Raw genomic sequence first — 12,973 nt, forward strand, 5'->3', positions numbered from 1 at the left:
CATATCTCTGCCATTTTTTATTCGATTGTGATGAGTAAGTAGTCGTTGGAAAGGTCTCAACGAGCTCTATAAGATACCCAAAAATGATAAAAAAATGGAAAATCACAACTGTCGAAATTTCAAGGTCAAAACTTTCAAATCAAAACTTAAAGGGTTAAAAGAGAAAGATGTAAAATTTTAATCAATTGAATTTCACTCAATTGAAAAGGTGTGCCAGTGCTATAAGCTCTTATAGGCATATTAAAATAAAAGCAAACTTTGTTAGATTAGATTAGATTAGATTAGATTTCAGTTTATTTCCTGCCTTTTGAATCCAACGATCCTTTCTTAAGACTATATGTACAATTTTTAGCTTGAGTTGCGACCGCCCATAATACAGAGTTCTAGCTTACAATGTGTTCCCTAATTAACTTTTTAAATTTCTTAAAAAGTTTAAACTAAATACATTTAAAATATATTATATAACATATATAAGGTAAAGTACCCTTACTCGACCGGGTTCCTCTATTCGACCGGTGGGTCAATTTTTGAATATTTGATGGTGAATTTCATCAATTTCTATGAATTTGTCACTGATTCGTATTATTTAAAGAATAATTGACCTATTAATGTTAGATCATACACAAAATATTATAGCAAATATAATTAAATTGAATAAATAAATCTACCGGTCGAATAGAGGAACCGGTCGAATAAAGGGTACTTTACCTTACTTTACATTTAAACTATATAAATTTAAAAAAAAATCAGCCACTAGGACTTGATTTTCGAAGATTTTTTGGAAAAAAACTTACTTTTCGGTGCAAAAGATCGCTAAAAGTAGAAATCATCTGAAATTAAAAACAAAACAAATATTTCCTGTTGGCAGTTAAGTGAAAATTGTATTTGAAGGAAGGATTTTTAAAATAAAATGTAATTTAGTGTTTTGGGACTTTTGGGAGAATTTCAAACAAAAAAGAATCATTTTTGATGTATGTTACACCACGTTTTGCCTTGTAAAATAATTTGTGATCAAGGAAACATAAAATCATCCGTTAAAGGCCTGGTTTAACTCATCTGATTACAGGGAATAAATTTTTTTTTTATTTCAGATTAACCAACTCTGAGAAATCTTGTCCACCGAAATGTTAGTTATTTTCAAAAAGATTTCCGAAAATCAGATCTTAATGGTTGAATTTTTAAAATTGTTAAATGAAAATTTCAGAAAATATAGGTAAATGTTCTTAATTTACGCTGAAAAAATAGATAAAATATGTTGATTTTTAGTCTTTTTGATCTACGTAGCCCTTTAAACAATTAAGTAGCTATGACGTTATATTTCAAACCGGCATGTTCTTTCAGCTCAAAGCAACTTCAAGTAATTTTAATGGCGTCTAACTTATACGAGCCTCAGACCTAAGACTTAGCCATCTGGCTTAACTCCTCTAATTCCTAATCAGGCACGATTTTTTTTGAAAATTGTTGTTTGATTGGATTATAAGGGCAAATGATTCATTTAATTTTGAATAATCAATAAAATTTCTTGTTATTTAGATCTTTGAAACCTTCGGGAATTGGGCTAAACATCCAGTCTGAAGCCGGTATTATGTACTCTTATCTTAAATTCTAAATTTAATAGACTTGTAATTATTTTAAAATGCCAAATTTCCTTAATCCTTTTTAAGCTAAAACATATGAAACTTTAAAATAACAAGGCTGAAATGGAAATGTTAAACTTTTTAAATTAAACTTTTAGGGCAGATTCACATTAACAATAAAATGCTCGCCGTAGCCTCACCGTATTTCGTTAATTTACGCATTTTTATTGCAATTATTATGCAAATTTTCCATTACCGTATTACCTTATCTCATACTCGGTGACACTAGGTGAAAATAATATAAGAAAATTGAAGAAATGAAAGGAAAATTCGATAAACGGTGAGCAAAAAAAACTGTAAAAGAAATTAATCGTACAGTTTTTTTGCTCATCGTTTATCGCATTTTCGTTTTATTTCTTCAATTTTCTTATTTTATTTTCACCCAGTGCCACCGAGTATGAGATAAGGAAATACGATAATCGAGAATTTGCGTAAGAATTGTAATGAAAATGCGTAAATTAACGAAATACGGTGAGCATTTTACTGTCAATGTGATTCTGCCCTTAACCCTTTAACGACGAGACTGTTTTCGCTGACTGAAAATCAACAATAAAAATGAAATCGATAAACAAAATCCGTAAAAGGTCTTACATCTAACCTTAGAAAGTCCAACGAAGTCTGGATTTGGTGTATTAGGTGAGATTCTTAACAATCTCACCTACTATAATCCTAACAAAATTTCATGTCCTCCGATCGCGCTCAAACTTGGCCAAAATGTGTTTCAGCACTTCCTGATCACGAATATATATGTGGCTAATTTACGTTCCCGGCCGGCCGGCCGCTCTTTGGAGCTTAATAGCTCATAAACTAAAAAAGATATCGACTTGCGGTTTTCGGCAAAGGTTATATATCGGGTGAAAATTGCAACTTGGTGCATAGACCCCCCACCCCCCACCCCTCCTTCCGCCATTTTGAAGACCCCCCTTTTTTTGTTTTCTCAATAGCTCCGCCCCTATGGCATTCAGCGGACTCAAATTTTAGTATGTTATAGCTGGGCCTTAGAGCTTTCCATCAATACCAAACTTAAGGTCCCCCGACCCCCCTGACCCGAGCTATAAGGGTCCAAAAAAAATTTCTTAAAATGGCCATAACTCTTGTTCTAATTGTCAGAATTTAAAAAGTGAGGGCTTTTTGGAAAGCTCTCGTGAAATTCCACTTCTCCTTCTAACATCGCAAGTTCATAAAACCACCGCTAAGGGCGCTTTTTTTAAAAAGAAAATTTTTAAATCTTAAAAGTTAAATAACTCAAAAATTTCATTGTGCATCGGGCTGAAAATTTAGTATGTTGTAGCCGTTGATTATACCTATCAAACAAAAAAAAACCATAAGTCGATCCATAACCCCTGACCCGAGCTATAAGGGGTCAAAGTTCGAACATTGACCGGCCTCTATCTCCGGTTCTAATTAACATAGCGAACTAAATTTTACCTTTTTGGTTTCGTCTCGATGAGCACTTTCAGATGGAAGTTCAAAAAGTCACCACAGGTGGCGCTGTGATAGCGTCAAAATTCATCGAAATTCAAAGTCACTTTTCTCAAAAACGGCATTGTGCAAGTTAATGAAATTTTAGTATGTTGTAGTCCAGTCTAGGACGTTTCCAAAATGGTGCGTATGTGCGCTGTGGTTTCAATAGAACCGGAGATATGAGGGGTCAAAGTTCACGAAATTCAAAAAATCATATCTCCGGTTCTATGTGACCGATTTTGATGAATGAGGGCTTAAACGAAAGATCTCACCAAATGCTACAACTTTCTAGAATGTTTGAACTTCGTGGGACCAACACCAGGGGCGCCACAGTCGAAAAACCAATTTCAATATCACATAACCTCAATTATCTCGACTGTCGCTGAACCGATTTTGATAATTACTTCAACATAATTGTAGAGGACATTTGTCTCTACATTTCGTCCATACATCATTTTTCGCTCAGACTACGCTATCACTCCGATTTTGCCGTTTAAGTGTGAAAAAATTGATTTTTCCAATAATAACGCTTTGAAATCACTCAGATGCCAATTTGACTGCCTCTACTCCACCAAGACACTTAAAATAGGGTTTTAAATGGAAAGTCCCGCAAAATACAACAATTCTTTGATTTAGTTGAAGTTCAACAAATGAACACTTGGGGCACTCTGGATGAAAAGACGAGTTAAGAAACAAAAAACCTCGCTTATCTTGGCTTCTGAGTAGTCGATGAGATCATGTTCTATGGAAAAATTATAGAGAACATTCTGGTCTACATTTCACCCATATAACACTTTTCTGTCAGTTCATCCAAATCCTTGATATTTTGGTTTAAATACAAAATTTGTATAATTTCACGAATTTGATTCAAGATAACTGAATGGCGTCTCCCAACTTCAGCTCTAAATCGAATTTGCATGCACTCCGAGTTAGCTCACGTTAAGAATCTCACCTACATAAGCCGGTTAGGATTATCTGTCCCTTTTTTGTCTGTATGAACGATAGAGACAAAAATAGCCCAAAAATTTAAGTAATTTTTCTGATAATACTAATGACTGATAATTTTCACTCCGATGAAAAATATTATTTTTGAATACTGTAGTTTCTTTTACCAAAACAGTTTTGATTAAAAAAATTGGAAGTATAAGAAATAATTAAAATCAATTTTCAATATGAAAATATAAAAATTCGTCATTTTTTAGCTTAAAAATTTACTATATAGAAAATAGCTGGAGACTTGCAAAAAATATTCTAGAATCCTTCAATCTTCTACTTTACAATTATGTACAGGCATAAGAAAAAAATAACTTTAGGTAGTCAGGAAAAATTATTTTCTTTATGGGACACCGGTGTTCCAATCGCCCTTAAAGGGTTAAAGTTGACCTCTGGTTCTACAATACAGCTATTTTGCTTCTTGGGTGCCTTTAACTCGAAATTAATATTTATCTTTGACTTTTATCTATTTATAACTTAAATATTTAAACTTTCTTTATCTCTGCGGTGTATTACCAGATCTTTTCTTGATTTTTAGCTGAGATTCTTCATAACCCTTGTTTTTGAAGGATTAATGGCTCGGTGAATGGAATTCTGAATAAAATTCTTTATTTCAGGTATTTCTGGGAGAAAATTCGACATACACGATGCATGAATTTTTTCCTAGGCTATCAATGGCAGGAGTTCTGTTTATTTTGTGCTACTCCAAGTCATGAAGCCTACCTTGAACCATGCAGACAATTTCAATGCCAAGGAAAATTCTGCTCAGAGTGCCTCTCACGTGAAGACTTCTCGTGTCCGCTTTGCCAAGAATTCATCGATTTGACGGTTACCATTTGAAAAGGGCAAGTGGTTCGAGTTTAGGTTTACAACCCACGGTAAGGTAGGTTCACGTGTGGATATCATCTCATCTCAGGCTTTCAGGGAGTTCAATGTGCAGCAAATCATTTGCAAATATGCATCAATGGAACAATACAGGTAATTAGCAGTAGCGCGTGATTAAAGGCACTCTGGGGAGGATACGATGTGTGATCCTCTGGTGACAATACATTTGGGTGTTCAATGAGATGGACATGAGTTTCACTATGGGAATGGAATGGGGGATTGTGCACTATGTGGGGGATGAGGTAATGGCAAAGTATTATAGAGGGTTGTTGGGATGAGCTTGAGAGAGACGCCTGGAATGGCAAAATGCGCGAAATGGTTTTGTGGCGCGAGCAACAATGTTGGGAGAGACGCACCCTCGAGAGACGGTCAAAGAATCACCGGTTCAACGTGCAAGAGACTCTCTTTCAGTCTCTCCCAAACATTCTCCGTGGCTGGTCGATGGTTTCATGCTCTCGTTGCTGTTGTTTTTACCATCATAAAATAAAATACAAGAAGTGATTGCAGCACCTGAAACAGCAGCAAAAATTAATTTGATACAATTAATTTCATTGTTTCCATCAGCATCATTCCATCTGATAGTCCTCCATCCAATTGGTTTTACAAGACCCATTATTAAGTGAAAAAGAGTGTGACGGTGAGAATTGAGAGTGATCTCGAGAGGTGAAAAAAAGAAAAATTTTCCTCAGTGTCTTGGCCATGTGATGAGGAAGATGCAAAAGTGATTTTTTTTTTAAAAAAAAATCTTGTGAGAAAGATGTGCAAAGTGCGATAAGAAATTCATTTGAGAGTTAATCCTGTGGTTTCCCTAACAATTTTATTAAATATATTAGTTTTGGAACAGTGAATTTTTGCGAAGAAAGTTGCGGGAAAATGCCCCAAATGGAGGAAAACTCCCATGCTGGAGGATCAACTACTTCATCTGCCAGTACTCTAGCACAGGTCAGTGTCCAACATCTCTCTTTACACACCTTCGACCCTCATTCGTGATTTTTCCATCTCATAACAATACAACATTCTCAATGGCAATGACCTTATTTGTGCCATGCTGTATAGCGAAAACTTTTCACTGTAAGAAACACTCATAAAAATCACCATCGACTTTTGCGATTTTAATATGATAAAGTGTATACCACATGAACAATGATTCTTGCCATCTATCTATTTTCTCCTATACATAGAATTCTTTTTATGAAACCCATAAAATTTCATCTGAACAAGAACGATACAACTATCATTGGACCTAAGACATTTCCAACAACATTTGCACAAGCAATATTTTCTTTTTATCCAGTGAAATTGCGAGGAAATCTTTCCATAATAACTCTATTTTAATGCCTGAGATTATTCAGAGAAATTGCGGATCAATTAAAAACATTAATCATTCGCAATTTATTTGCAAAAATTTCATTAAAAATTTTGCTCATAAACTGCATATACCTATTTACACACACCACACCATTTACACTAAATACCCTTTTAATATAAATTGTTGCTGTGAAAATGCAATTAATTTTATGCAAATTCAGAAATTGCTTTTTTTCCAATCCAAACGTGGATAAAATGTTTAATAAAAATGCACTTTTCCACAATTATATTGACTAATTAGAGAAATAGAGTTATTTCAAATCAATTGAAATTGTTTACATTTTGTAGAATTGTTTGAACTTTTAAAAAATTACCATATAACGTGGAGAAAACCTGATTTGAATATATGATATTGAGCTTAAATTCGCATTCTAAAACCCGATTTTTGACTTAATCTCATTCGTTTGCTAAAAGATATTTGTATTTATTAAGTTCTTTTCATTCTTATGGAACCTGTTTCCTAATAAACTAATAAAGCTACAATTTATTCATTTCTTTTCTAATTAGTTTTAAATATAATTAATGTAATTTGAGATAAATCTTAGTGTTCGCAATTAACTTAAGAAGACAAATACAAGTAATACTGGTGGGAAATAAATATAAAATTAGATTAAAATTTATTTTCTTAAAAGGAAGAATTAATGAGCCATATGGGGCATAAACCAAAAGCATTTTGCGAAGAGTCCCTGCTTTGTAAATGTTCTAACATAGGATCTGGGAATTATCCTTTCGCATGGTTTTTGGTTGTTTACTATATATCATAAAAGCAGTCATAAATCAAAAATTAGTAAAGCAGTGGTATTTTAGAATGCTTTAGCATGAGTTACATAAAGCATACGGACAAATAAAAAGTGAATTCAAGAAACATAAGACATTAACGAATACTTTGTCGATTCATTATCGATTGTAAGACCTTTCTAAAAAATGCAAAATTAACCAGATCGGTTGAAAAACAGGCCATTCAGACCGTCTTAAACTTTAATGTTTAAGAAATTCAAGATGGCAACTTTTGAGATCATAGGAAGGTTTGGAGTTTGGACGAAATGCGCTTCTGAACTATTGCCAAAACATATCCAAAAATAGAAGAAATTATTTTGGTGGGATTGCAGAGGGTTGAGAGAAAAACGAAGGTCATGATAATCATGATTCTTGAGTCGAATCAGGTCCTATTGACACAATTACTATTTAAGCCGAGAGACGGCTTAGTGGGAGATGATAGAAATGGAGTTGAACCATTATTTCGAACATAAATACGCTGAGCCGTCTCTCGGCTAATTCTCGGGACTGTCAATATCCTTATGTAGATCCATCGTACAGGGGCCTCTCGACATTTCATTTTTCCATACATTTTTGCATAGAGGCACTGAAGACTATTCGCAAGTTTTTTCCTAAAGAGAATTGACTTATCAGTTTGATATATTTCGCAATCGTGCATTAAAAGCTACCTAAAAATACATATTTCATAATGTTCGCCAACATTATACAAAAACTACGAGGAAATTTGTTTCGGACGATATTCTCCGGGAGTCCTTGTTGAAACGCATTTATCCTTCCGAAAAAAATACTATTTTGACATCGAATTACTCAACATCAGCTAAAGGGATCTTATTGAAATGCGGTATGGAGTCAATGTATGACTTAAGCTATTTATCCATGGATACTACACCCTCCCCCCGCCCCTCCTTCCAGTAGCCCCCATACAAAATGTGGACTTTTTTCATTATAACTTTACTCTGAGAAGAAGTAGAAAGCTGAGGCTTGGTATGAGATTAAGGTTTATGAAAGGTTCCTTAACCATGTATAAAGGCTCTACCCCACTTCACTCCTTCTTGTAGCCACCATACAAAATAATGACTTTTTCCACTATAACTCCTCTGTGAAAAGAAGTAGAAATCAGAAACTTGGCATAGGATCAAGGGTAATGCAAGGTTCTTTAACCATGTATACATACGTTTCGCCCCGCTACTCCTTACAGCAGTCCCCATATAAAATGAGGACTTTTTCCAATATAACTCCTCTCTGAGAAAAAGGAGAAAGCTGAAACTCGGCATGGGGAGCAAGGTTTATGAAAGGCTATTCAGTCACATAAAATCTGATTACGATTTCAAAAGAAAATAAATAAATAAATTAATAAATCACAGTTAGAAAAATAAGTCAAAATATTTAATGATTCTACTGAAATCCATGAATGCAATGAGACCATTTCTCTTTGTAACACAATAAAATTATTATATATACATATTATAAGATCATAAAAATCGGTTGAGAATAGTTTTGATACATAAAACTTTTCTTCTTATTTGAAAAATTTGATAACCTGTAGCACCCCTTGCGGTCGACTTGTGGACTTATCTATACCGCTATTTTGTAGGATTTTCTGAGACCTTTCGATTGAGTATTCATTGATTGATTTCGGTTGATAAATCTCTGAAATATAAGGTTTAAAGTTATGACATTGAGCCCTTATGTTTCAATGTCAGTTATGTTTCAATTCGAAATAGTGAAAATTTTAAGTTTATTATTATTAATCGTTTCGGAATACTTTGTTACAATGTAATTATGTTATACATTTTGCTGTTGTGTTCTGTGATGGAAGAGTCCGCTAAGTCCATGTGTTGTAGACCGACCAGAAGCGTCTTCCTGGCAGTGTAGATGCTACTTCCATGCTCCCAGAATTTTAGGTCGTAGGTATGTATGGATGAAATATCAACCGCTTTTAAATAAACCAAAAAACATGGTTTTGGAGGAGTTGGAAGAATATTGGAGAGGAAGCAAAAATCTTGAATTGAAATATAGTGCTTTCTATTGGGTGTAGTCTAAGACCGGAAGTTGATCTTTTACCGTTTAAGTTTCAAGTGGATGACAAGTTTGAACTCCAGCTGCATATCTCGGCTTCTGTATGCCAGAGGTACACACACAGTGCCGTTTCTATATTGCGGCAGACCAGCCTTGGTTGGATCAGTTGCAGTGAATGTGTATTTGTATCGACAGAACTCTTTATGCTGAATTTTTTTCTGTATCAGCCTCTCTTGTTATTAGGTGGTTCAATGCATTAGGCATTACTTTTTCAGCTATTCAGTGGAGTAATTCGATACGGCTGCTGAAAAATCTGCAGCTGCTGAGTTTCGAACCCGAGACCTTATAGTCATAGAGACAGTACTTTACCAACTGATCCACTGAGGCTCTTACAAGTACTGGTTAATTCATATAATTTCATTTTGGAATCAACCAACTTTGTCAACGAGAGTTAAAAAGAGGTCGGTGGTTGTCAAAGAAAGACAAGCAATAGCCATCTCTCAAGGAATATGTCAACTAACGGTGTCAACAAACTTATGGAACATAATGGCTACCTTTGGTCCAACAAGGGCTACGTATTTAAATAACCAATCAACCAATATTTTGACACTTTTCATTACTAGTTGTCCTCTTTGAATCACCAAATTCCCTTTTCTGATTCCCTATGGAGAATTTCCAAGAAGATTGAGAAGCAGGAATAAAATAAAAATTAGGATATTTAACTGCGGAATAATTCACACGAGTGGGCGTGGTTTTTAATCTTTCCTTTCTGATTTGTTCATACATTTTATGACTTTCAACAAATCAAATATTTATTTTAATTGCCTTTTTGGAATATTTTATTGCAGAAAGGGTTCGGAAAAATACCTTTTTTTGAATTTTTGCTTTTCAGTTTATTTAGTTCCTCATGGCGTTTCACGAACTGGCTATAAATTGTTATATACTGCGTTTGGACTGAGTATAAAATTGGAACGTTAAGATTATTTGACTAACGATTGGATTAGAAAGATTTTTTCTTAATATTATCAAAACCAAATTCGAATTTACTGACACTGACAGTGTAATCCTCCGCATGGGGGCATTATCTTCTCCCGCCAGTGGCGCTGGCAACTGTTCTCAGTTTTTAATTTTCAAACTTTTATCCAGTAAAAATTTATTCATGTTGAATAAAAATTTACGGAAATTTTTCTTCGCAAATAATTTGCAAATAAAATATCCTTCATTTGAATACGTTCAATGTTTTGGGAATTCTTGTTTATAAACCTGCATAACATTGGATAATTTAAACAATGCGTAATAAAACGAGCTTTTTTTATTATTCAAAAAGAATTTATAATAATAATGGCTGAAGTGATGTCATGTATTCGGCATCAGTTACAACATTATTAAACTTTTTTCATAGTGCGAACTGTGCGAAATCTTTAGGAATTTTTATAAATATTATTGCTATTTAAAGAAGACGAGGTATGTCTTGTAAACGATTGCATCTTAATTACCAATACCTATTCTATTAATTATTCTGATTTTTCCTTCTGATTGGCAATTAATTTTCTACGAAGTCAGTAAGGAAAGAGCGTCCCTGGAATAAGATGACCACTCTACAGAGCTGATAGTGGAGATACGAAAATGTCTCATGAAGAGGAAATAGCTCGAAACTCGTCCATGAAACCTGCTCCACTTCTTCCCCAGCAGTACAAAGTCCCAAAGAAACTTTGTGGGGAGAAATATATACAAGGCGATACAGTTAGTGAAAAATACCTGCGAAACCATTCGTGGCAATTATTGAGCATCTTCTTTTTCACATCCACCATTCGCAATCTATAATTATTTTCTTTTTGCTAAATACCACAAGTCCGAAGAGGCTGTGTTGGTGAGATAATAAGTTATCGGTGTGTGGATCATTGTTTATGCTTTCAGCATGTTCGTCACTTTGTTCTGGAGCGTCTGCAATCTCGGTTTGTGGATCACCACGACCTTCAAGATCGTGAGCCACCCTTTTGCCCAAGGTTACTGGCATGTTGGAAGGATTTATGCGTGTGCAGATGAACTATTTTATTTGGAATCTCTCCACTTCTAGAGATTCTTCTGATAGTGTCAAAGACACTCGCCAGAGTCATTTGTCTCTTTGGCGGTTCAATAAGCAAACACCTCAAGCACAAATTCTTGTTTTGACCCCACTAAAGTAATTTAATAATCTTGTTAACTTATGTAATTAATGAAATCAGTGAGCATGTATTAAAAGTCATTTACTAATTGGTGTAAGTTCGGCATTTTTCTAACAAGATTGCCTAACTTCCATCCACCGGAGGTTTTCATATAACTTCTTCAGTTATTATTACACACCTGGAATATGCGTGGTCATGCACATCTTTTGAAAAGTAACGCATCAATGATATTTAGTGCCTAATTTTATAGTTAACAGATAAATAAGGAAAATGCTTCTGAATATAATTATTCATATAATCTTAAAACAATTGGAAATCGGATTATACTAAAAGTAATACCTACCATCATAATTTCCTTACAAGTTATATATTCGAATGTATGCAGCACATTTATTGCAGCTGTCCTCTTGCTTTGCATTCAACAAGGGTATGTCTACAATTCAAACAATTTAAACAAAAATCTGAAATACAATATAATTTCAACAGTGCGAAAGCATTTAGAGCTTAGGTGCTACAGTTTTATAATTATTGTAGTTAAAGTATATCTTTAGATGTGCTAATTGTTACCAGTGCAAAAAGACAAGTAGGGGAGACCGGGACAGAATTAGCCAACAATTGAAATAATTTGTAAGAAAAATGTTTGTACCAGACCAGAGATAAATATTTCAATGAATAGGAAGGGATGTGTTTTCTTCGACTAAAAGTAGTGGTTTTTTCAATATTCCTTCTAATACAGGCTATAACATCCCACTGTCTAATACCACACATTGCTAAATCTGCCCCGGTCTCCCCTATTTTACTACTGGAATTTTTGAACAACTATGCAAAGTAGCTCTTTCGTTATTAAACTATTTTAACGCCTTTTAGGATCAATGATATTATTTTAGAGACCCTCTACATTCTACATAGTATTTTTGGCATAAAGAAATTTTGTTTAGCATCTTTCATGATAAAGAAAAAAACACCTTTTTCGGACTTCAGTAACTTAAATCATTGGAATTAAATTACAGTATTGGAGTCGCACTGTTCAGTAAAAGTCATACCATACTTTTAGTTAAAAATAATAATCCTGTCTACCATATGTTTTACCGGTAAAGACTATTCTTAAGTGCTGGAATTAAAGAGAAGCTTGCGAACAGCAGAGTGGCAAACTTATGCCCGGAGTGCATAATCACCACCATCTACGGATTAATCCCTATAAAGACCAATCCTTGATCCTAAACTCTTATTATTTTATTAATCTTATCGGGATATTTTTTACAATGTAATCATATTATGTTATATTGTTGTTGATCCCGTGTTGAAAGAATCTTCTAGTGCGTTTGTACACTCGCCCAGAAGCGCCTTCCCCGCATTGTGGATGACTCGAACTTACAACTGTGATGAGAGTCGAGTCAGAGATCTTATCCGCCCAAAACCCAACGATCTTGCCTATTGCGCCACTGAGATCCCCCTAAACTCTTATAGTATATATTAGTTTGGGCTGATCTTTTACAGGCAAATTTTTTGGGCTAACATGAAAAACGAACTGAGTATATTTAGGCTTTAACCCTTAACCCTTTAACGACGAGACAGTTTTCGCGGACCGAAAATCAGCAATAAAAATAAAACCGATAAACAAAATCAGTAAGAGGTCTTACATCTAACCTTAGAAAATCCAAAAGA

General features: G+C 34.3%; 1 protein-coding gene across 1 annotated transcript in view; it reads left to right on the forward strand.

Annotated features, from left to right (window-relative positions):
- The first annotated feature begins 5,392 nt into the window (after positions 1–5,392).
- The window catches only part of LOC129804612 (breast cancer anti-estrogen resistance protein 1), a 147,680-nt gene continuing 140,099 nt past the window's right edge, over positions 5,393–12,973 (forward strand). The window contains exon 1 of the mRNA XM_055852102.1: positions 5,393–5,921. Coding sequence (XP_055708077.1) covers positions 5,853–5,921 — 69 coding nt within the window. The 5' untranslated portion in view covers positions 5,393–5,852. The remainder of the gene's footprint in view (positions 5,922–12,973) is intronic.

This window comes from Phlebotomus papatasi, chromosome 2 (assembly GCF_024763615.1).
Source record: "Phlebotomus papatasi isolate M1 chromosome 2, Ppap_2.1, whole genome shotgun sequence".
In the NCBI taxonomy this organism is placed as follows: domain Eukaryota; kingdom Metazoa; phylum Arthropoda; class Insecta; order Diptera; family Psychodidae; genus Phlebotomus; species Phlebotomus papatasi.